The 27,233-nt window shown below is 45.5% G+C and overlaps 1 protein-coding gene across 1 annotated transcript in view; it reads right to left on the minus strand.

Moving 5' to 3' along the window:
* The window catches only part of LOC137541586 (sterile alpha motif domain-containing protein 10-like), a 358,765-nt gene that overhangs the window by 1,051 nt on the left and 330,481 nt on the right, over positions 1-27,233 (minus strand). The window contains exon 5 of the mRNA XM_068262970.1: positions 5,495-5,676. Within this exon, the coding sequence (XP_068119071.1) occupies positions 5,622-5,676 (55 nt within the window). The 3' untranslated portion in view covers positions 5,495-5,621. The remainder of the gene's footprint in view (positions 1-5,494; positions 5,677-27,233) is intronic.

Consider the following 27,233-nt stretch of genomic DNA (forward strand, 5'->3'; position numbering starts at 1 on the left):
CCGACTGCACAGCCCTGTTTGCTAGTTCTGCTTTGAGCATCCCACTGATGCTAGGGAGGAGTTCCTCGTAGGAGCTGCGGTCTGCTTCAGGGCTCTGATCAGAACTTCGTGGCTGTGGGGATTTGCAGGGTGTGGCCTGGCTGGAGGAGGAAGTTGGCGCTATTTTGCCTGTGCGCCGGCCTCGATTCCCCGAGAGGAGCTCCGAAATGGATGGCTGAGGGGGAATAGGCGCGGTTCGCTGCTTTCTTTCCCTTCCTGGTCATCTCCCATGAAGGGTAAGCTTGTGGGGGTGATAATTAAGCTCACAGTTTGCAGTTAGAAGCCCTTTCCGGACGCTCAGGCACGGAGCTTATACAGGAGGCATCTTCTCCAGTGCGCGCAGCGCATGCGCCTCCTCGGGTTCCCTTTAAAGGCCAACTGAAGTGAGAGGTATATGGAAGTTGCCATATTTATTTCCTTTTAAGCAATACCAGTTGCCTGGCAGCTCTGCTGATCCTCTACCTCTAATACTTTTAGCCATAGACCCCGAACAAGCATGTAGCAGATCAGGTCTGACAAGATTAGCTGCAAGTTTGTTTCTGGTGCGATTCAGACACTACTGCAGCAAAATAGACCAGCAGGGCTGCCAGGTAACTGGTATTGTTTAACAGGAAATAAATATGACAGCCTCCATATTTTTCTCACTTCAGTTGTTGTTGAAGGTCAGATTCCTCTTTTATAAAAAAAATGTTCGATCTTTCAGTTGTTCATCTTGCAACAATTAAGTATCAACTATGACTGCAGTTTACTTTCTTTGTTGCTTGCCTATAAACACACTGCTATTCCACAGTGTTTCTATCAAAAAATGGCCAAAAGGAGTGACAATCTTGCTCCTGATCGCTGGAATAGTGCAGGCATTGAAAGTGAGTGACAAGAGCTCCTGCTTTGTGCAGTCAATTAGGGGGAGAAGAGGAGAGGGGTATCTAAGAACTGGTGCTGCAGGTAACTTCTCCATTCCTTCTGCAAAACTTACATTTGTTTTTGTTGTTTTGTTTTGTAACAAAAAATGATTTTGTATAATGAATTTAAAAATAATGGTCTAATCGATGTTCATTTAAAATCTGTGTTCTGTTCAATCACCGTACGTGGTAATGTTACAGTGATTTCGTAACCCGGTGCGCGGGAAGCCCTCGCCCTTCATAATCTCCCCATAAATTGCCGCACCTCTCGCTGAGCCGCATTGCACCCCTGTAACTCATTTCATGCACCGAGTCTCCTGGCTATAAGTCTTGGGCCGCACGGCGCAGCGTCACCGCCATGATTGGAATACCCAATTATCTCCACGTCCACTCCGGTCACACATGAATTCCCTGACGATGGGCCCTACATGCCCCCTAATGGTGAAATCCCTCCACTGCGCCCAGACGGAGACTGCCAAGCTGTGAGACTGCAGAGGGCTCATCCAGGGCAACCTAGCAGCCTGCTTAAAGGACTTCGACTCAACTTTAAAACAAGACATCTACCAGTAGTCAAGATAAACAAAAACTCTCTAAATATCAGTTTAGGTCATTTAGTTGCATCTTAAATTGACCCTGTACTCCTCAGCGGAGTTCACACTCGAACACTACCAGCCATAGTATAATGTCCCTACCATATTATTATTTATTATTATTATGTATTTATATAGCACTGACATCTTCTGCAGCACTTTACATAGTACATAGTCATGTCACGACACAGGCATGTTTGTAACCTGTTGCAAGTTTTGTACCGTGCTTAAATAAACTACTTCTGCATTGGAGTTCCGGAATCCGCCTTCTTCTTTCCACATTACATAGTCATATCACTGATTGTCCTCAGAGGAGCTCACAATCTAACCCTACCATAGTCATAGTCTAATGTCCTACCATATTATTATGTATTTATATAGCACTGACCTCTCCTGCAGCACATTACAGAGCATAAAGTCATGTCACTGACTGTCCTCAGAGGAGCTCACAATCTAATCCTGCCATACTCATAGTCTAATGTCCTGCCGTATTATTATTATTAGGTATTTTTACAGCACTGACATCTTCTGCACCATGTTACAGAGTACATAGTCATGTCACCGACTGTCCTCAGAGGAGATCACAGTCTAATCCTACCATAGTCCTAGCCTAATGTCCTACTATATTATTATGTATTTATATAGCACTGACATGTGCTGCAGCATGATACAGAGTACATAGTCATATCACTGACTGTCCTCAGAGGAGCTCACAATCTAACCCCTACCATAGTCATAGTCTTTGTCCTACCATATTATCATTATATATTTATATAGCACTGACATCTTCTGCAGCACATTACAGAGTACATAGTCATGTCACTGACTGTCCTCAGAGGAGCTCACACTCTAATCCCTACCATAGTCCCCAGGCCGGCGGCTGTGTACGGAGCTGTCAGCATGGAACAGACAGCTGCAAAGGGCTGGAGAAATCCCCAGGTAAATAAATCGGCTTTCCTATTCTTTGCCTGATGACTCATTTAAGGAGAAGGAAGGCTCTGGGTCCTATAGAGCCTTCCCGTTCCTCTCATGGTCCCCGCGTTCCAGCGCTGCCACCCCTGTTCACATCGCCTGCAGTGGGAGGCTGTGTATAGGTTGCATGCGCACTACGGAGCACTCGGGCTCCCAAAGACTTTCGAAGCATCCCGCGACAGAGCGCGCAACCAAGTATTCAAAAGTGAAAGTTTGATTTATGATTATTATTCTGTCCCATTACTTTTGGTCCTTTAATAAGAGGGAAGCACATATGCAAACTGTTGTAATTCCTACACCAGTCACCTGATCTGGATGTAAACACCATCAAATTAAAGCTGACAGTCTGCAGTTAAAGCACAATGGCCTCAATTCACTAAGATTATCTCCTGTCTTTAATAACTCTTCTAGAGTTGTTACCATGGTGATAAGGCATGTAGTACTCAGGAAACATTTTACCTCAGGCAAACCTAAAGTTAACTCTTCTGTCTTTAAGTTAACTCTTCAATCCTTAAAATAACTCCAGAGTTAAAGACAGGCTGTTAATTAACTGCATGTGAAAATAACTACAGAGGAGGTAAATTAACTACAGAGGAGGTAAATTAACTACAGAGGAGGTAACTTAAGGAACTCTCTTGCCTTATTATCTCCAGCATGATCTTAGTGAATTGAGGCCATAGTTAACTTTAGGTTTGCCTGAGGTAAAATGTTTCCTGAGTACTACATGCCTTATCACCATGGTAACAACTCTAGAAGAGTTATTAAAGACAGGAGATAATCTTAGTGAATTGAGGCCAATGTGTTGGTTTCATTTCAAATCCATTGCGGTTGTGTATAAAGCCAAAAATGTTAGAATTGTGTTGATGTCCCAATTTTTATGGACCTGACCATATATACTGAGATTCAGAGAGGAGACCAGGGCACACCTGAACTGCAGCACTTTACAGAGTACATAGTCCTGTTACTGACTGGTAGAGATTAGATTGTGAGCTCCTCTGAAGACATAATCATCAGGATTAGCTTCAGCCAGATGCAGTAAAGATGGATAATGCCTGGAAACAGTTTTCTCTTTATTTACTATATAAGATTCACTGAAATCAAAATGTTGATAGTACAATACATACTAGAACAAGTATTTATCTACTTATATACAGTGGGATGCGAAAGTTTGGGAAACTGTTAATTGTCATGGTTTTCCTGTAGAAATAGTTGGTTGTTACAATAAAAAATGTCAGCAAAATATATCCTGTAGGAGACACACACAGTGATATTTGAGAAGTGAAATTAAGTTTATTGGATTTACAGAAAGTGTGCAATAATTGTTTAAACAAAATTAGGCAGGTGCATAATCCTCCTTTTGCAGAAATTAAAGCTTCTAAACGCTTCCTGTAGGTTCCAATGAGAGTCTGGATTCTGGTATTTTGGACCATTCCTCTTTACAAAACATCTCTAGTTCATTGAGGTTTGATGGCTTCCGAGCATGGACAGCTCTCTTTAACGCACACCAAAGACTTTCAATTATATTCAGGTCTGGGGACTGAGATAGCCATTCCAGAACATTGTACTTGTTCCTCTGCATGAATGCCTTAGTGGATTTTGAGCAGTGTTTAGGGTCGTTGTCTTGTTGAAAGATCCAGCCCCGGCGCAGCTTCAGCTTTGTCACCGATTCCTGGACATTGGTCTCCAGAATCTGCTGACTGAGTGAAATGCGTCCCTCAACTTTGACAAGATTCTCAGTCCCTGCACTAACCACATAGCCCCACAGCATGATAGAACCACCACCATATTTTACTGTAGGTAGCAGGTGTATTTCTTGGAATGCTGTGTTTTTTTTCCTCCATGCAAATTGCCCCTTGTTATGCCCAAATAACTCAATTTTAGTTTCATCAGTCCACAGCACCTTATTTCTAAATGAAGCTGGTTTGTCCAAATGTGCTTTAGCATACCTCAAGCGGCTCTTTATGCTGTGGGCGGAGAAAAGGCTTCCTCTGCATCATTCTCGCATACAGCATCTCCTTGTGTAAAATGCACTGAATGGTTGGAGGATGCACAGTGACTCCATCTGCAGCAAGATGATGATGTAGGTCTTTGGTGCTGGTCTGTGGGTTGACTGTGACTGTTCTCACCATTCGTTGCTTCTGTTTATCCCAGATGTATCTTGGTCTGCCACTTCGAGCCTTAACTTGAACTGAGCCTGTGGTCTTCCATTTCCTCAATATGTTCCTAACTGTGGAAACAGACAGCTGAAATCTCTGAGACAGCTTTTTGTATCTTTTCCCCTAAACCATGATGGTAAACAATCTTTGTCTTCAGGTCATTTGAGAGTTGTTTTGAGACCCCCATGTTGCTACTCTTCATAGAAAATTAAAAAGAGGGAAACTTACAATTGACCCCCTTGAACACTCTTTCTCATAATTGGATTTACCTGTGTATGTAGGTCAGGGGCCACTGAGCTTACCAAGCCAATTTGAGTTCCAATAATTAGTTCTTTTGGAATCAATAAAATGCCAAATTTATGCACCTAATTTTATTTGAACAATTATTACGCACTTTCTGTAAATCCAATAAACTTCATTTCACTTCTTAAATATCACTGTGTGTCTCCAATATGATATATTTAATCGTAACAACCAATGATTTATACAGGAAAATCATGATGATTAACAAGGTTGTACAAAGTTTCGCATCCCACTGTATGTGTTATTTTTCCTCTGGGATAGTATGGCTGTCCCTGCTGCATGTGCTACTGATGTACATAGCTTTAGAGGCAGTGGAAGCCCAGTCTTCACAAAAAAAAACACCCTAGCCTTTCCCCTGCAAACAGCTAACCCTGCGCTAACATTACACTTAATCTAATATCAGCTTTTTACTCGCTGATCGTGCAGCTTGTTCAAAGGTGCTTGTGCAGATTGTTTCAATGCCGTTCTAAAATGCCATCCCCAGCAACAGAGCGACCTGCACTGAGTTCCTGCTGTTCAGGTGGAATAGGGTTACCTGTGATATGTCTGTCCCGGGCTGTTTTAGAAGTTTGATGGCCCGGCCCCCACTAGTCCTGTTCCCCCGGCCGTCGTGCCAGGTCAGGCTGTTGCCGATCTCTCTCCGGAATCGGTGGTTGAGGTTCTCAGTAGACACCGTGTGCTCCAGGAGGTTCCGGCAGAACCGGAAGTGGGCGGCAGCTGGCAGAAGAAAATTCAATAATGACGGTTAGTGATTGACTTAACTTATTCATACAGAGCTGTGTATTTCAGGGGGGCTTAAAGGACAACTGAAGCGAGAAGGATATAGAGGCTGCCATATTTAATCCCTTTTAAAGCAATACCAGTTGCCTGCCTGTCCTGCTGATCCTCTGCCTCTAGTGCTTTTAGCCATAGACCCTGAATAGGCATGCAGTAGATCAGGTATTTCTGACATTATTGTCAGATCTGACAAGTTTAGCTGCATGCTAATTTTCACTTCTGCAGTCAAATAGATCAGCAGGACTGCCAGGCAACTGGTATTGTTTAGAAGGAAATAAATATGGCAGCCTCCATATTCTTCTCACTTCAGTTGTTGGCCCTATAGTGACATAGTAGAATGCAGTGAATTATTCAGGATACCCACTTTTATGGTAATTTCCTGGTTTCAGCATCAGAAACATGTCTTATATCTATTATATTTAAGGCTGTATATTGGTATGTAGCCCCGCCGTCCCAGTGATATTTTGTACTTGCTTCAGAACTCTAAGTAAAAAACAAAAACATTCCGCAGAAATCACTTGATAAATGTCGCCACCAGTGATAAATTTCAGAATGTAAATTGGAGAGAGGTAAGATTTTACAATGAGCAAAAACTGACAAGCTAATTTATAAATAAACAATGGAAAAAAAAAGGAAATTTTATTAATTACGTTGTTTTCACTACAGTTCCTCCTTAAAGGAGAACTGTAGTGAGAGGGATATGGAGGCTGCCATATTTATTTCCTTTTAAGCAATACCAGTTGCCTGGCAGCCCTGATGGTCTATTTGCCTAAAGAAGTGTCTGAATCACACCAGAAACAAGCATGCAGCTAATCTTGTCATATCTGTCTAAATTTGTCAGAAACACCTGATCTGCTGCATGCTTGTTCAGGGCCTATGGCTGAAAGTATTAGAGGCAGAGGATTAGCTGAATAGCCAGGCAACTGGTATTGCTTAAAGAGAACCCGAGGTGGGTTTGAAGAATATTATCTGCATACAGAGGCTGGATCTGCCTATACAGCCCAGCCTCTGTTGCTATCCCAAACCCCCCTAAGGTCCCCCTGCACTCTGCAATCCCTCATAAATCACAGCCACGCTGCTGACAAACAGCTTGTCAGAGCTGGCTGTGTTTATCTCTATAGTGTCAGTCTGCTGCTCTCCCCGCCTCCTGCAGAACTCCAGTCCCCGCCTGCATCCCTTCCCTCCCTGCTGATTGGAGTGAAGGGACAGGGGCAGGGACCGGAGCTATGCAGGAGGCGGGGGAGCAGCTGAGACTGACACTACAGATGTAAACACAGCCTCACAGCATGGCTGTGATTTATGAGGGATTGCAGAGTGCAGGGGGACCTTAGTGGGGTTTGGGATAGCAACAGAGGCTGGGCTGTATAGGCAGATCCAGCCTCTGAATGCAGATAACATTCTTTAAAAACACACCTCGGGTTCTCTTTAAAAGGAAATAAATATGGCAGCCTCCATATACCTCTCACTACAGTTCTCCTTTAAGCCACGTATACACAGTAGATGATACTTGGCTGATGAAGACCGTCTCAGGCGATAATTGCGTCTGTAACTAGAGCTTGTAGAGGATCCTTAGCAACACCCAATCACATTGTTCTCAACACTCCAGCCACCCACAGGAAGCTGCCATGTCATGCGTGCTTGTTGTCTGTCCACCTCCCTTTATAGTAACAGCAGGGTCGCCAGACTGCAGACGCATTTGTATAAAGGATCAATTCCTGATCTCTGCCAGGCGACAGGAATTGTAGTGTGTACTTAGCCTTACAGGCAAAAGTTACATACACACATGAGATAATTGTCGGTCGAAACGGACGATAACGACCATTTCAGCCGACTATTGAGTTAAGGTAGCCATAGATCTAGCGATGCTGAAATTGATCTGGAATCAGCCTTGTGACACCTCATTGGCCCAACATTTCCTCCCTAATGTACAATGTGCCCTCCACTCCTCAGCGGTTGTGCGACCATACTGTGTTTGCGTTGCGACCAGGGCTGTGGAGTCGGAGTCGAGGAGTCGGAACAATTCTGGGTACCTGGAGTCAGAGGTTTCATAAACTGAGGAGTCTGAGTCGGATGATTTTTGTACGAAATCCACAGCCCTGGTAAGTATTATACTAAGGAGTTGGAGTCAAGGCCATTTTGGGTACCTGGAGTCAGAGCCGGTGGTTTCATAAACTGAGGAGTCGGATGATTTTTGTACCGACTGCACAGCCCTGGTTGCGACTGTATTGCATTTGCGCTGCGTTCATTGGCAGCCATGTATGTGAACCCCAAGTAAGGGCTCTACAAGAAGATCAACAGTTATGAAATAATGACCAGTTCCAGAACCGCTTGTCCTTAGGCCCGGTTCACATTAGCGGTGGCTATCCGGAATAGCCGTGCCGGAGCCGCACCGCATGCTGGCCGGACGAAACGGACGCACGGCATAGCAATGTAAGTCTATGCCAGGGTTCACATGTGTCCGTTTCGTCCGGACCGGAGCCGGACCGGATCCGGACTCCGGTGTCCGTTCCAACATGCGCTATTTTTTGGTCCGGCTCCTCCGGCAGCCGTATCTGGGGCGGAGCCGGACTGCACCATCCGGCCAATGGAAACCAATGAGAACCGGAGAGCGCACAACACACTGGCAAAAAATCCGGATGTTCTACCCCACTTCCTATGAGGATTGTTGCGGCGATATTGTATCGGGGACACATGGGCAACCATTTTGGAGTGGAGCAGCACGAGCTGGAGATGTTGGCAGCATGTTGGAGGTGGAGGTGAGTGCTAAACAGCGGAGGGCCTGATTCCACAGGTCCCCCTTCTGCTGACCTCCCAGACCCCAACATTTTTTTTTGTTTTTATACAGGTTGTTATCTCTTTAAGAATCCGGATCCGGACCGCAACCGTGTTCATACCGCACGGAAACCGTATGCAACCGGACCGGATCCGGACAGGAACCGTACGGTTCAGGTCCGATCCGGCTCCGGTGCGGTCCGGACATCCGGTGCGGTTTTTGCAAAACCGCAAGTGTGAACCGGGCCTTAGTGTTAAGGACAGGGCTGTGGAGTCGGTACAAAAATCCACCGACTCCGACTCCTCAGTTTAGGATTCCACCGACTCCTCGACTCCGACTCCTCTAATTTGCATATTACAATCTTGTTGATTGAGAGTATGTAACGTGAAATTCGTCTCTTAACTGCCAACGCTTAGGAATTTTAAAAGACAACTGAAGTGAGACGGATATGGAGACTGCCATATTTATTCCCTTTAGTCATGGACTAAAACTAGTCCTTGGTAAGAGTACTTGTAAAAAGGTACAGACCGGAACAAAGAACATCTATCAGGCCCTAGGCAATGTAACTGTGGGTACATGTAAGAGTGATGTGCAGGTACTCTGCAGGGGAATAAGGAGATTCTTCCTCTATTACACATTCTTCATGCACAATCTGAACCAGGTTTATGGGTGATAGACAACACCTCTGTGTTCAATGTGCACAACATTCTCAGTGGATTCCCTGCAGCTCTGTGGAGAGTGCATACAGTGGTGTGAAAAACTATTTGCCCCCTTCCTGATTTCTTATTCTTTTGCATGTTTGTCACACTTAAATGTTTCTGCTCATCAAAAACCGTTAACTATTAGTCAAAGATAACATAATTGAACACAAAATGCAGTTTTAAATGATGGTTTTTATTATTTAGTGAGAAAAAAAACTCCAAATCTACATGGCCCTGTGTGAAAAAGTGATTGCCCCCCTTGTTAAAAAATAACTTAAAGGTGGTTTATTACACCTGAGTTCAATTTCTGTAGTCACCCCCAGGCCTGATTACTGCCACACCTGTTTCAATCAAGAAATCACTTAACCTGCTGAGCGGTCTGGACGAGCTCAGCTCGTCCAACACCGCCAGAGGCTGCCCTTCAGGCCCTGCTGGGCCGATTTTCGTCAAATAAAAAGCAGCACACGCAGCCGGCACTTTGCCAGCCGCGTGTGCTGCCTGATCGCCGCCGCTCTGCGGCGATCCGCCGCGAGCAGCGGCGAAAGAGGGTCCCCCCAGCCGCCTGAGCCCAGCGTAGCCGGAACAAAAAGTTCCGGCCAGCGCTAAGGGCTGGATCGGAGGCGGCTGACGTCAGGACGTCGGCTGACGTCCATGACGTCACTCCGCTCGTCGTTATGGCGACGATGTAAACAAAACAAGGAAGGCCGCTCATTGCGGCCTTCCTTGTTTATTCTGGGCGCCGGAGGTGATCGGAAGAACGCCTCCGGAGCGCCCTCTAGTGGGCTTTCATGCAGCCAACTTTCAGTTGGCTGCATGAAATAGTTTTTTTTTTTATTTAAAAAAAACCTCCCGCAGCCACCCTGGCGATTTAATCAGAACGTCAGGGTGGTTAAATAGGAGCTATCTGACACAGAAGTAGACCAAAAGCACCTCAAAAGCTTGACATCATGCCAAGATCCAAAGAAATTCAGGAACAAATGAGAACAAAAGTACTGTAATTGAAATCTACCAGTCTGGTAAAGGTTATAAAGGCATTTCTAAAGCTTTGGGACTCCAGCAAACCACAGTGAGAGCCATTATCCACAAAAGGCAAACACATGGAACAGTGATGAACCTTCCCAGGAGTGGCCGGCCGACCAAAATTACCCCAAGAGCGCAGAGAAAACTCATCCGAGAGGCCACAAAAGACCCCAGGACAACATCTAAAGAACTGCAGGCCTCACTTGCCTCAATTAAGGTCAGTGTTCACGACTCCACCATAAGAAAGAGACTGGGCAAAAACAGCCTGCATGGCAGATATCCAAGGCGCAAACCACTTTTAAGCAAAAAGAACATTAAGGCTCGTCTCAATATTGCTAAAAAAAACATCTCAATGATTGCCAAGACTTTTTGGAAAATACCTTGTGGACCGACGAGACAAAAGTTGAACTTTTTGGAAGGTGCGTGTCCCGTTACATCTGGCATAGAAGTAACACAGCATTTCAGCAGAACATCATACCAACAGTAAAATATGGTGGTGGTAGTGTGATGGTCTGGGGTTGTTTTGCTGCTTCAGGACCTGGAAGGCATGCTGTGATAGATGGAACCATGAATTCTACTGTCTGCCAAAAAATCCTGAAGGAGAATGTCCGGCCATCTGTTCGTCAACTCAAGCTGAAGCGATCTTGGGTGCTGCAGCAGGACAATGACCCAAAACACACCAGCAAATTCACCTCTGAATGGCTGAAGAAAAACAAAATGAAGACTTTGGAGAAGCCTAGTCAAAGTCCTGACCTGAATCCTATTGAGATGTTGTGGCATGACCTTAAAAAGGCAGTTCATGCTAGAAAACCCTCAAATAAAGCTGAATTATAACAATTCTGCAAAGATGAGTGGGCCAAAATTCCTCCAGAGCGCTGTAAAAGACTCGTTGCAAGTTATCGCAAATGCTTGATTGCAGTTATTGCTGCTAAGGGTGGCCCAACCAGTTATTAGGTTCAGGGGGCAATTTCTTTTTCACACAGGGCCATGTAGGTTTTGAGGTTTTTTACTCACTAAATAATAAAAAAACCATTTAAAACTGCATTTTGTGTTCAATTATGTTATCTTTGACTAATAGTTAACGGTTTTTGATGAGCAGAAACATTTAAGTGTGACAAACATGCAAAAGAATAAGAAATCAGGAAGGGGGCAAATAGTTTTTCACACCACTGTATGTAGAGTATAGTACTACTGTGTAACAAAGTAAACCTGAGACAGATGAAATTAAAGTTGTATACACACCTGGGGCTTCCTCCAGCCACCTTCAGGCTAATCAGTCCCTCGCTGTCCTCCTCCGCCACCTGGATCTTCTGCTATGAGTCCAGGTACTTGAGCCAGTCTGGCGTAGTGCGCATGCACACACTCCGCCGCCAGGAGCATACTACATCTGCGCAGAACGCTCCTGGCTGTGGAAGCGGCATGCGGCCGGACTGCGCTGACTGGCTGAATTACCAGGACTCATAGCAGAAGATCCAGGCGGTGGAGGTGGACAGTGAGGGACTGATTAGCCTGAAGGGGGCTGGAAGAAGCCCCAGGTATGTATAAAACTTTTCTTTTCATCCTTCTCAGGTACCATTTAATTCGTAGTCACCAAACCAAATTTTAACAACATATCAAATTATTTGATTTCATGAGCAAAGAGAGTGCGTACATTTGCATAAATCAGAATCAACGCATAATTATTTCCATCTCATTGATCATCTCTATTAGTGACACGGCTACACATCAGGCTTTATACTTACAGCATAGATGTTATTTCGTATATATAAGAGATTCCTGTGTACACATCATATATACAGTCACAATCAGATGTGTATATCTGACTTTAAAAATACGGGGACTGTTTTATTGAAGCAGCACAAGTTACTAATTTTGATTGGTTTATTTCATTTTTGTGGACTAAGCACAGCTATTACTGTATATATAAATTATTTATGATGACTATTAACTGAGAAATAGAACATTTTATCATATTTTCTATTTTAATTACAGTTTAAATTAATTAGGAGTCGGAGACGGTGCATTTTTTCCCGACTCCGACTCCAGGCACCCAAAATTGCCCCGACTCCGACTCCACAGCCCTGAATTATCGGATCTCTCGAACGATTTTTTCGCTAGAAATTGGACCGTTAGTGGCCACCTTTAAATGAATTCGATAGCTTCTTACAGTTGGCACTAGAAGGGGGGGGGGGGGGGGGGGGGGAGAAGAATTTGCGTCTTCCTCCTTCTTCCGCTCGCTTCTATTTTTATAAAGTGCAGCCTTAGGCGTGAATAGCAGCCACGGGGGATGGGGATGTGTAAGAAGACGAGACTACAATTTGCATATTCATTTCGGAGAAGCATTCGCCGTCTTGGCTTGCCGGCGTAAGGCAGATGCAGCGTGAAGCGAGGCGGAGGTTTGAAGATTGAAAAGTTAGCCAGGCAAAGCTTAATATCACTCGAAAAACTGCTAAGGCGGTATGGGGAACATCGCAGCTAAACGAACACAGGAAACATCGCTAAGTGTGACGTCACCAGTGTGTTATTCAATCCGTTGCCGCTTGATTCAGCAGGGCTTTCACGGTGCTTCTAAACAGAAAAACCGGCTGTCTCATGACTCTCTGCTTTCACAATTTCCGAGTTTTTTCTACCTCAGCTTCCCCACCCTTTAGTCTTTGAAGTTCCTTGGTGTCCCCAAAGTCCCCTCTGCTGCTAAGTCCACGACCCGGTCACGCATTAGAGTGCATGCGCAGTCCCAGGCGCATGATACTCAATCGCGGCTCCTGCCACCAGGAGCAGGACTGCGCATGGGCTGTTACAAGTCCTTACTAACACTACCACAGGACCGTGATCGAGGCGTAGCGGACTGTAATTGAGGTGACAGCGAGACAATGGAAGGGGCTTGAAGTACACCAAGAGACCACAAAAACTACAGAGGTTGAAGAAGCCCCTGGTGAGTTAAACTTAACTCTCCCCCCCCCCCCCCCCCCCCCAAATCACAGGTACACTTTAACCATTTCAGCCCCCGGGTATTTTTCACCTTATGCATCACAGCAATTTTCACCTCTCATTCATTTGCCAATAACTTTATCACTACTTATCACAATGGGCTTGATTCACAAAAGAGTGCTAACTGTTAGCACGGCCGTTTTCACGTGAATTTTCACATTGCGCGCGATCACGAATTTTCGTGCGAAGCAATAATGTTTTCGCGCGCAAACGCGAATTTTTGCGCAAAATTTATATAGTTTTCGTGTGAAAATTCGCATTCGCGCGCAATGCGGAAATTCGCGCGTAAACGGCCATGCTAACAGTTAGCACTCTTTTGTGAATCAAGCCCAATGAATTGATCTACATCTTGTTTTTTCCGCCACCAATTAGGCTTTCTTTGGGTGGTACATTTTGCTAAGAATTATTTTTTTCTAAATGCATTTCACATGAATATTACGAAAAAAAAAATGGAAAAAATTCATTTTTTCTCAGTTTTCGGCCATTATAAACTTTAAAATAATACATGCTACCATATTTAACCTCCTTGCCGGTTTTCCCGACCTGAGCTCGGGGTAGAAAAAAGCAGCTGCTATCGGTGATCCCGAGCTCAGGTCGGGGTAGGCATTGCAGAGCTTTACCTTTAGTTGTGGAGTCCCGCGCGCGATCTCGCTGCGCAGCGGGACTCCAGCCTCTCTCCCCGGCAGTGTGGGGTCTTTCCCTGGCCGCCGGGATCCCTCATGTCCCCGCTATTCTTCCGGGGACCCGGCAGCCAGTTGGAGCAGCGCAGCCGTGGTGGTGGCAGCAGAGCGGTGGTGGCAGCGTGACGTCATCGGGGGCGGGGCTAACATTGAAAACGAACTTCTCTATATTAGAGAAATATAGAGAAGTTCGTTTATATGTATATTAGCGCCATCTTGTGGGCAAAGAGAAAACTGCAGCCCAGGAGCCCAGGAAGGTAATTTTTTTTTTATTTTGCTGCAGATCTCCCTGCCAGAATGATTTTTTTCAGGTTGTAGGGTCTGAAAGAGTGAAAAAAAAATTGCACCGCTTTTAGACCCTAAAATCTGGAAAGAATCAGACTGCCAAGGAGGTTAAAACCCGCGTATTTTATTTACCCATTTGACCTGGTTATTACACCATTTAAATTATGTCCCTATCACAATGTATGGTGACAATATTTTATTTGGAAATAAAGGTGTATTTTTCAGTTTTGCGTTCATCACTATTTACAAGCTTATAATTTTTAAAAATTAAAAAGAAAGATTTGGGTAATTTTTGGTGTGGGAGGCAAACAATTTTAAATGTAATAATGTGTGTTTATTTCATTGAAAAATGTATGTAGATGTAGTTTTACTATTTGGCCACAAGATGGCCATCGTCAAAAACATTTCTTTTAGTCCTCAAAGCGAACGCTCTCGCTTCCAGGAAGCATAAGGAGGACGGGAAACATTTTTTTTATCAAAAAGACGGCGGTTTCTGAGAAGAAGCCGTCGGCCTCTGTACTGGGGACTTAGATCAATGAATGGGAACTATGTTTGCATTTTGCTTTTGCATCTATGTCACACTGCTGATGGACTGTTATTGCACTCGCCCGACTGTTATGCACTCGCCTCTTACATCTGTGTCACACGGCTGATGGACTGTTACTGCACATGCCCCTTACATCTGTGTCACACTGCTGATGGACTGTTATTGCACATGCTCTTGCATCTGTGTCACACTGCTGATGGACTGTTATGCACTCGCCTCTACATCTGTGTCACACGGCTGATGGACTGTTATTGCACTCGCCCCTTACATCTGTGTCACACTGCTGCTGATGGACTGTTAGTGCACTCGCCTCTTACATCTGTGTCACACTGCTGATGGACTGTTTTACATCGGTGCCACTCTGCTGACGGCAGTATTGTGGTACATTCCAGGTTGCGCTGTGCCGGCTTATCATACAGGCCGTCAATGCTACCCCTCCCCCCTCGTACCACCTACTCCAGAGCACAGCTCCTCAAATGGGAACATATAACAGCCGTACACCCAGAGGATGGGCTCCTGTACAACTCCGTTTGGAGCCATGTCCAGGCAATCACTGCTTCTGCGCCCTGGCCTCCCTTTAGCCAGCGCCGCAGGGGCTGTCGATCAGGCGTCCGGGCGAGGCTGAAGAGGAGAGGCCTGCGGTCAGCCATCCCTGCGGTCCTCCTAGCAAACGTCCGCTCCCTCCCTAACAAGCTAGATGAATTAAGACTCCTCAGCGACAAGAGGGAACTCGGTCACAACACCCCAGTCTTTTGCTTTACTGAAACGTGGCTCCATGACGACATCCCTGAGAGTGCCCTCCAGCTCCCAGGTTTCAGCCTCATCCGAGCAGACAGAGACAGCACCCTCTCTGGGAAAAAGAAAGGGGGCGGCATCTGCTTTTACATAAGCTCCGCCTGGTGCTCAAACACCTCTGTACTGGCCAAGAAATGCACACCAGAACTTGAACTCCTCCTCATCAACTGCAGGCCAATCTACTCGCCCAGGGAGTTCTCCTCCTACGTCCTTGTGGGTGTGTATATCCCTCCTGATGCAGAGGTAAATGCTGCCCTGCGTGACCTCAGTGACATCATCACGCAGTGGGAGACGGCCCTCCCGGACTCGCTGTTCATTATCTTGGGGGATTTCAACAAGGCCAACCTCCGCAAAGAGCTGCCTCGTTTCCATCAGCACATCACCTGCCCCACCAGGAGTGCCAACACCCTCGACCACTGCTACACGTCCCTGAAAGACGCATACAAAGCGACACCGTGGGCAGCCCTAGGCTCATCTGACCACTGCATCATCCACCTGGTACCTACTTACAAAAGGCGCCTGGAAACCTCAAAACCGGTCACTAAGTCCTCCAAGGTGTGGTCAAGTGAGGCTAAACTACAACTTCAGGCCTGCTTTGACTGCACAGACTGGAAGGCTCTGGAATCGCCTAACCTGGACGAGTGGGCAGAAAATGTATCCTCGTACATCAGCTTCTGCGAGAACTCCTGTATTCCAACAAAAACCTTCAAACTGTATCCAAACGACAAACCGTGGTTCTCAAAAAAACTACGACAACTACGGCGCAGCAAGGAAGCCGCACATAAGTCCGGTAACCAGGATGAATACAGGAAGGCAAGAAACGACCTAAACAGAGAGCTGAGGTGCGCAAAAAAGTGCTACGCGGAAAAGATGGAACAGAACCTCTCCTCAAATGACTCACGAGCCGTGTGGAAAGGACTGAAGGCTGCCACCAACTACAAGCCCCCCCCTCAGCATGCCACACCGAGCACTGAGCTTGCAGAGAGTCTCAGTGAATTCTACTGCAGATTCGAGAACCAGCCAGCACCTGCAGGACTCCCACAACCACCACCACAATCTGCCACTGTAGCCCTGGGCCCGCACTCACCCCCACCGCCAGTGAGGGAGGCGGATGTACTGAAACACTTGCTAAGGTTAAATGCTAGGAAAGCCTCGGGTCCGGATGGAGTGTCACCAGCCTGCCTGAAAACCTGTGCTCGTCAGCTCGCTTCCACCCTCTCTTCCATCTTCACGAGGTCCCTCCAGGAAGGCAAAGTTCCCGCATGCTTCAAGAGGTCTGCCATTATCCCTGTCCCCAAAAAGCAGGGCATCCTCGACCTCAACAACTTCAGGCCCGTGGCACTTACATCTGTGATCATGAAAGCTTTTGAAAGCATGGTGCTACCCCTCCTCAAGCACTCCACAGAGGGACTGCTGGATCAGCACCAGTTCGCGTACAGATCGAACAGGTCCACCGATGATGCCATCAACATCTGCTTGGAGCTCGTCTATGATCACCTGGATAGACCAGACTCCTACGCCAGGATCCTCCTACTGGACTTCAGCTCAGCATTCAATACCATCAGCCCTAAGATACTTCAAGACAATCTCGCTGCGCTAGGAGTCCACCCCACCCTACGCCTGTGGATCACTGACTTTCTCACCAACAGGTCCCAGGTCGTCAGGTTAGGCACCATCTCCTCACAACCCAGAATCACAAACACAGGGGCCCCACAAGGCTGCGTCCTGTCGCCGTTTTTGTTCTCTCTGTATACGAACAATTGCAAGTCCACGTCAGACTCAGTAAAAGTAATCAAATTTGCCGACGACACGACCATTGTAGGTCTCACCACCAAAAACGATGAGAAGGCGTACCGCCACCAGGTCGATAACATATGCCGCTGGTGCAGAGAGAACGGTTTGGTCCTAAACACAGCGAAAACGGTGGAGATGATCGTTGATTTCAGGAGGCGCGCCTCTACCCCACCTCCAATCTACATTGACGGCAAGGAAGTAGAAAGAGTCCCCAGTGTCCGCCTACTGGGCACAACTATCTCCAACAACCTGAGGTGGCACGCCAACACTGCCTCAACACAGAGGAAAGCCCAACAGAGACTTTTCTTTCTCCGGCAACTGAAAAAGTTCGGTGTGGCCCAAAAACTTCTGACAAACTTCTACTCAGCCACAATCGAATCCGTCCTATGCTCGTCCATCCTGGTCTGGTACGCCAGCTCCTCCGCCAGCGACAGGCTCAAACTGCAGAGGGTCATCAGATCTGCGGAGAGGATCATCGGGAGATCACTTCCCACTCTGGACCTCCTCTACCACTCCAGGCTGAACACCAGAGCATTAAAGATCGCAAACGACCCCTCGCACCCAGGCTACCGCTTCTTTAATCAGCTCCCCTCGAGCCGGAAGCTTCGGTTCCGATCCATCTACACCAGGACCACAAGACACAAGAACAGCTTCTTTCCCTCAGCTGTAAACCTCCTGAACTCTCTCCATGGGAATGCCCATCCCCACCCTACAATACCATGACGCACTGTAGCACTCTGCACATAGACGGCGCTCCAGCGCAAGCATACCATTCGGTTGTTTCTTTGTATTGTAACTTATGCCACATTGTCTTCCTCTGCATAAATGTTATATAATGTTCTGTATTCTGTAAGTTCTGTTCCTACTGCATGTCCTGTCCTGTATCTGTAACTATATTGTGTATCAGTACCCTGTACGTGCCAAGCCCAATTCCGGGCACGACCCAGTCGTGCTTGGCGAAATAAAGATTCTGATTCTGATTCTGATAAAGGAATCGGATGGTCGATCGGCAGCCAAGTTGCCTGATGTATGGCCACCTTAAGAATCTTGCTGGGGCAACAGGTGTCGGGCAGAGACTTTAGCATGAGAATCTTGCTTTGTAGCAGGCGCTCTTCCCCTCCCCATCCCGCAATCTGCGTCTCCTGTGAGTTCAGCCGTCAGTCTCAGGTCTGCTCGTTCGGATCTCAAGGACAAGCAGAGATGCAGAGGGCAGCTGCGGCTCAATACGGGCCCAGTGGAGAGCAGCATGGCAGCCAAGGGAGGGCATTGTGTGCGGCGAATGGAGCGCAGAAATGTAGCCTCGGGTCTCTGTAACCATTACAGGAAAGCAAAGCAGCTGATGCACGCATCACACTTAAAGTGGAATTGTTGTGAAAATAACATCAGGAATAAAATGGCTTATGGTTTACAATATTTATTTACACATTTGCCCTCCACTGATTTACAATCTGAAATTTATCACTGGTGGTGACGTCTTTAGTCCTGTCAGGTGCAGTTTGCGTACTGAGAGTTCTAAAGCCAGTAGAAAAGATCTCTGGTCTCCCAGAATGCTCTAGGGATGAGAAATCTGCATAGCTAATCAGCCTAGGCTAAGCATCGCTGGGAGGGTGGGGTTAAATAACAATATACAACAATATTTCGCTATAGGAAGTGTTTCTGATGCTAAATGCACAGATATTTACCGTAAAAGTGGCTATCCCAAATAATGTGCCGCATTCTACTATATGTCGTTATGGTTCCTCTTTAACCAGGGCTGTGGAGTCGGAGTCGTGGAGTCGGAGTCGTGGAGTCGGGCAATTTTGGGTGCCTAGAGTCGGAGTCGGGAAAAAATGCACCGACTCCGACTCCTAATGAATTTGTAACTGTAATTAAAATAGAAAATATAATAAAATGTTCTATTCCTCAGATAATAGTCATTAAAAATAATGTATATATACAGTATATATACAGTAATAGCTGTGCTTAGTCCACAAAAATGAAATAAACCAATCAAAATTAGTTACTTGTGCTGCTTCAATAAAGCAGTCCCCGTATTTTTAAGGTCAGATATACATATCTGATTGTGACTGTATATATGATGTGTACACAGGAATCTCTTATATATACTAAATAACATCTATGCTGTAAGAATAAAGCCTGATGTGTAGCTGTGTCACTAATGCTGGATACACACGTTGCGTTTCCGCGTCGATGCGGCGTTCGATTCGCGTCGATTCGATTATTTCCAACATGTCCGATTCGCAGGTCGATGGATCGTTAGGTCGATTTGCCATACTTTACATGGCATTCGACCTAAAAATAATCAAAATGCGCTCGGAAATGCTCGGAAATAATCGAATCGACGCGAATCGAACGCGGAAACGCAACGTGTGTATCCAGCATAATAGAGATGGTCAATGAGATGGAAATAATTCTGCATTGATGCTGATTTATGCAAATGTATGCACTCCCATTGCTGATGAAATCAAATAATTTGATATGTTGTTAAAATTTGGTTTGGTGACTACAAATTAAAGGGTAACTGAGACGGATGAAAAGTAAAGTTTTATACATACCTGGGGCTTATTCCAGCCCCCTTCAGGCTAATCAGTCCCTCGCTGTCCTCCACCACCCGGATCTTCTGCTATGAGTCCTGGTAATTCAGCCAGTCAGCGCTGTCCGGCCGCATGCCGCTCCCACAGCCAGGAACATTCTGCACCTGCGCAATAGTGCTGCACAGGTGTAGTATGCTCCTGGCGGCGGAGTGTGTGCATGCGCACTACGCCCGACTGGTTTAAGTACCTGGACTCATAGCAGAAGATCCAGGTGGTGGAGGAGGACAACGAGGGACTGATTATCCTGGAGGCGGCTGGAGGAAGCCCCAAGTATGTATAAAACTTTAATTTCATCTGTCTCAGGTTTACTTTGTTACACAGTAGTACTATACTCTACATATGCACTCCCCACAGAGCTGCAGGGAATCCACTGAGAATGCTGTGCACATTGAATACAAAGGTGTTGTCTGTTTACAATCTCCTTATTCCCCTGCAGAGAACCTGCACATCATTCTTACATGTACCCACACTTACATTGCCTAGGGCCTGATAGATGTTCTTTGTTCCGGTTTGTACCTTTTACAAGTACTCTTACCAATGACTAGTTTTAGTCTAAAGGGAATAAATATAGTAGGCTACATGGGCAACACGGTGGCGTAGTGGTTAGCTCTCTCGCCTTGCAGCGCTGGGTCCCTGGTTCGAATCCCAGCCAGGGCACTATCTGCAAAGAGTTTGTATGTTCTCTCCGTGTCTGCGTGGGTTTCCTCCGGGCGCTCCGGTTTCCTCCCACACCCCAAAAACATACGGATAAGTTAATTGGCTCCCCCTAAAAATTGGCCCTAGACTACAATAAATACACTACATAATATAGACATATGGCAATGGTAGGGATTAGATTGTGAGCTCCTTTGAGGGACAGTTAGTGACAAGATATATATATACACTGTACAGCGCTGCGTAATATGTCGGCGCTATATAAATACTAAATAATAATAATAATAATAATAATATCCTTCTCACTTCAGTTGTCTTGTAAAATTCCTAAGCGTTGGAAGTTAAGAGACGAATTTCATGTTGCATACTTTTAATCAACAAAATTGTAATATGCAAATTAGTGGAGTCGGAGTCGAGGAGTCGGAGTCGGTGGAATCCTAAACTGAGGAGTCGGAGTCGCAGTCGGTGGATTTTTGGACCGACTCCACAGCCCTGTCTTTAACTCCACCTCTTTTGGCATTTATGGGTGAATAAAGGGAGGAGGTGGCAGCACAGGCTCCTCCCCTTGCTTGATGACAGTATATGCGATTTTGTAATAATATTTTTGGATCTTATTATAAATAGTAGTTATTTGCGATGTCCCTAGGGTGGCGACCTCATAGTGCATGTCTTGCCATGTAGATACTATATTCTGAGGGCTGGTTCACATGTAACCCAATCAGAAATAGCAGTATGCAATGTCAATCCTTTTCTAGCCATTAACGTTACAATGCAACGAACAATCAACAATTATGGTTGATCGTAAACAATTGGTTGTGCCCACTAACGGCTGAAGACCCGCTAATCAATTCCATCCGATTAATAAGATCCATCCCAAAAACGGACCAATTTCCCTAATCTGATCAGATTGATGTTAGTGGGCACGACCATTCGTTTCCGATTTATCACAATAATGATTAAAAACGATCGTCCCTGGGATTGTATCATTCATGGCCACCTTACAGGTGTCCATTAATGATACAATCTTGATTGAACAATCTTATCATTGTTTTGTAACAGGAAAGATTACCTAAAGTACCCAAAGTCTATTCACTCGGTTTACCCTTTTACTATATAGATTTGGTAAGATTGTACAATCAAAATTGTATCAACAGTGGGCAGCTTTAGGGAGGCAGGATGTGATGTCATGATGATGGGGGTTGTGTGGCTTCCTGTATGCTGAGAGGGCACTGGAGAATGCGCAGAAGACCCCGTCTGACGTGACTGAGCCAGTTACCGGAGCTGATTGCAGCTGAACAGAGGAAAGTAGGAGGACGGCGAGGGGCTCAAACGAGCTTATGTGGCTGAAGGAAGCCGCGGGTAAGTATCAAATCTTGTGTTTCAGCCGTCTCTGGTTTACTTTAAAGTGGACCTGATCTCTTGCACAGGACAGAAGGAAACATAGAGAAATGCACCCTGTATGTATTTAGGGAGTTTAGCCTGTCTAACGCCCCCTCATCTGTGATTAATCACAAGTTGTAATTTAATCTCTCAGCTGTGTCAGCTGGTTGCCTCGGCAGAGTAGCTCATTTGTTAACACATGATGTCAACCTTATGTCTGCTTACATGAAAGCAGGAAGTAGACGCGCTACAGATTTATTGCAGGATTTGTATCAACTGTAACAAAGAAATATTTTTCTGCAAAGGTTATTATGCTGTTGCTTATTTTTTAGAGCAGAGAGGAAGTTCTGAGTTCAGGTCCACTTTTATCAGCGATGGCATTTTTTGTCTTTCAGTGACGTTGCTAGGAGTAAATACGCTCACTGTCCTAACAGTGGACCTTAGTGATGTCACTCTTGAAGTGATGAGGTCATTGACAATAAATTTCTCTAACACAACATGGAGACATTAGGCAACACACCAGCGGGTGGAGAGTGTTGTTATCAGCAACACACACACAGGTGATACTGGGGGTCTCACCTGCTCACATTTATGTCACTTGAGTACCTGCAAGACAGTATAGTCTACTCTACCCATCCCATGCAGGGTTCGCAATCACACACATGTACTGTACCCATCCCATGCAGGGTTCGCAATCACACACATGTACTGTACCCATCCCATGCAGGGTTCCCAATCACACACATGTACTGTACCCATCCCATGCAGGGTTCCCAATCACACACATGTACTGTACCCATCCCATGCAGGGTTCCCAATCACACACATGTACTGTACCCATCCCATGCAGGGTTCCCAATCACACACATGTACTCTACCCATCCCATGCAGGGTTCCCAATCACACACATGTACTCTACCCATCCCATGCAGGGTTCCCAATCACACACATGTACTGTACCCATCCCATGTAGTGTTCCCAATCACATATATGTACTGTACCCATCCCATGCAGGGTTCCCAATCACATATATGTACTGTACCCATCCCATGCAGGGTTCCCAATCACATATATGTACTGTACCCATCCCATGCAATGTGCCCAATCACATATATGTACTGTACCCATCCCATGCAGGGTTCCCAATCACACACATATGTACTGTACCAATCCCATGCAATGTGCCCAATCACATATATGTACTGTACCCATCCCATGCAGGGTTCCCAATCACACACATATGTACTGTACCCATCCCATGTAGTGTTCCCAATCACACACATGTACTGTACCCATCCCATGCAGGGTTCCCAATCACACACATATGTACTGTACCTATCACATGTAGTGTCCCAATCACACATACGTACTGTACCCATCCCATGTAGTGTTTCCAATCACACATATGTGCTGTACCCATCCCATGTAGTGTTCCCAATCACACACACACACACACACACACACACACACACACACACACACACACACACACACACACACACACGGTTCCCAATCACACACATATGTACTGTACCCATCCCATGCAGGGTTCCCAATCACATATATTTACTGTACCCATCCCATGTAGTGTTCCCAATCACACACACGTACTGTACCCATCCCATGCAGGGTTCCCAATCACACATGTACTGTACCCATCTCATGCAGGGTTCCCAATCACATATATGTACTGTACCCATCCCATGTAGTTTTCCAATCACACACATATGTATTGTACCCATCCCATGTAGTGTTCCCAATCACTCACATGTACTGTACCCATCCAGGGTTCCCAATCACATATATTCACTGTACCCTTCCCATGTAGTGTTCCCAATCACACATATGTACTGTACCCATTCCATATAGTGCTCCCAATCACACACATGTACTGCACCCATCCCATGTAGTGCTCCCAATCACACATGTGTACTATACCCATCACATGCAATGTTCCCAATCACACACACATGTACTGTACCTATCACATGCAGTGTTCCCAATCACATATATGTACTATACCCATCCCATGTAGTGCTCCCAAACACACAAATGTACTGCATCCATCCCATGTAGTGCTCCCAATCACACATATGTACAGTACCCACTACATCCAGTGTTCCCAATCACACACATGTACTGTAACCGTCCCATGCAGTGTTCCCAATCACATATACATGTACCATACCCATCACATGTATTCCACTTTCCAATCACATATGTACTGTACCCACTACATGTTATGTTCCCAGTCACACATATGTACTGTGTCCACTACCTGTAGTGTTCCCAATCACACATGTACTGTACCCAATCACACATATGTATTGTACCCATCACATGTAGTGTTCCACTTCCCAGTCATATATGCACTGTACCCACTACATGTAGTGTGCCCCGTCACACATATGTACTGTACCCATAACATGTAGTGTTCCCAATCACACATATGAACTGTACCCATTACATGTAGTGTCCCAGTCACACATGTACTGTACCCACCACATGTAGGGCTTGATTCACTAAGACAAATAGGACACTTTATCAAAGTTAACAAGTCTTATCAGAGTAGCATACCGAGCGCTAAGGACTTATGCCTGCTAATTGTCAATGACGAGAGCTCCACTCCTCCTGCACTGAGCCCCTGCGGGCCCAATCACTTAAAGGACATTATCCCCGCACTTTGATTGGCCCAATAGGCTGCCTGTTAAGTTTCCTGTCAAGTGACAGGCAGCCTATTGGGCCGAGTGGAGCTCTCGTCATTGCCAATTAGCAGGCATAAGTCCTTAGCGCTCGCTATGCTTCTCTGATAAGGCGTGTTAACTCTGATAAAGCATGTTAACTTTGATAAGGCGTGTTTACTCTGATAAGGCATGCTATTTGTCTTAGTGAATCAAGCTTGTAGTGTCCCTATCACATGTAGTGTCCCAATCACACATACGTACTGTACCCATCCCATGTAGTGTTTCCAATCACACATATGTACTGTACCCATCACATGTAGTGTCCCAATCACACATACGTACTGTACCCATCCCATGTAGTGTTTCCAATCACACATACAGTATGTACTGTACCCATCACATGTAGTGTCCCAATCACACATACGTACTGTACCCATCCCATGTAGTGTTTCCAATCACACATATGTGCTGTACCCATCCCATGTAGTGTTCCAAATCACACGCATGTACTGTACCCATCACATGTAGTGTCCCAATCACACATATGTACTGTAGCCATCCCATGTAGTGTTTCCAATCACACATATGTACTGTACCCACCACATGTAGTGTTCCCAATTACACACATTTACTGTACCCATCCTATGTAGTGTTCCCAATCACACACACGTTATGTACCCATCACATGTAGTGTTCCCAATCACACACACGTTATGTACCCATCACATGTAGTGTTCCCAATCACACATATGTACTGTACCCATCACATTTAGTGTTCCCAATCACACATATGTACTGTACCCATCACATGTAGTGTTCCCTATCACACATATGTATTGTACCCACCACATGTACTGTTCCCAGTTACACACATGTACCGTACCCATCACGTGTCGTGTTCCACTTCCCAGTCACATATGTACCCACCACATGCAGTGTTCACAATCACACATATGTACTGTATCCATCACATGTGTTCCCAGTCACACACATGTACCGTACCCATCACATGTAGTGTTCACAATCACACATATGTACTGTACCCACCACATGCAGTGTCCCAATCACACATATGTAATATACCCATCACATGTAGTGTTCCCAATCACACATATGTGCTGTACCCATTCCATGTAGTGTCCCAATCACAGGTATGTACTGTACCTATCACATGTAGTGTCCCAATCACACATACGTACTGTACCCATCCCATGTAGTGTTTCCAATCACACATATCTGCTGTACCCATCCCATGTAGTGTTCCAAATCACACACATGTACTGTACCCATCACATGTAGTGTCCCAATCACACATATGTACAGTAGCCATCCCATGTAGTGTTTCCAATCACACATATGTACTGTACCCATCACATGTAGTGTTCCAAATCACACACATGTACTGTACCTAATCACACATATGTACTGTACTCACCACATGTAGTTTTACCAATTACACACATTTACTGTACCCATCCGCTGCAGTGTTCTCAATCACACATATGTACTGTACCCATCCCATGTAGTGCTCCCAATCACACACATTTACTGTACCCATCCTATGTAGTGTTCCCAATCACACACGTTATGTACCCATCACATTTAGTGTTCCCAATCACACATATGTACTGTACCCATCACATTTAGTGTTCCCAATCACACATATGTACTGTATCCATCACATGTAGTGTTCCCTATCACACATATGTACCGTACCCATCACATGTAGTGTTCCACTTCCCAGTCACATATGTACCCACCACATGCAGTGTTCACAATCACACATATGTACTGTATCCATCACATGTTGTGTTCCCAGTCACACACATGTACTGTACTTATCACAGGTAGTGTTCACAATCACATATATGTTCTGTACCCACCACATGCAGTATCCCAATCACACACATGTAATATACCCATCACATGTAGTGTTCCCAATTACACATATGTACAGTACCCAACCCATGTAGTGTCCCAATCACACGTATGTACTGTACCCACCAGATGTAGTGTTCCCAATCACACACGCCACATGTAGTGTTCCCAAACACACATGTACTGTACCCATCCCATGTAGTGTTTCCAATCACACACGTACTATACCCATGCCACGTAGTGTTTCCAATCACACATATGCACTGTACCCACCACATGTAGTGTCCCAGCCACACACATGTACTATACCCACCACATGTAGTGTTCCTAGTCACACACACATGTGCTGAACCTATCACATGTAATGTTCCCAATCACACATATGTACTGTACCCATCACATGTAGTGTTCCCAATCAAACATGTGTACTGTACCCATCCCATGTAGTGTCCCAATCAAACATATGTACTGTACCCATTACATGTGTTGTTCCCAATTCAACATATGTACTGTACCCACCACATTAAGTGTTGGCAATCACACATGTACTGTACCCATCCCATGTAGTGTTTCTAATCACACATATGTACAGTATCCATCCCACGTTGTGTTCCCAATCACACACATGTACTGTACCCAATCACACATATGTACTGTACCCACCACATGTAATGTTCCAAATCAAACATATGTACTGTACTCATCCCATGTAGTGTTCCCAATC

This window comes from Hyperolius riggenbachi, chromosome 12, assembly GCF_040937935.1.
Source record: "Hyperolius riggenbachi isolate aHypRig1 chromosome 12, aHypRig1.pri, whole genome shotgun sequence".
NCBI classification, from domain to species: Eukaryota; Metazoa; Chordata; class Amphibia; order Anura; family Hyperoliidae; genus Hyperolius; species Hyperolius riggenbachi.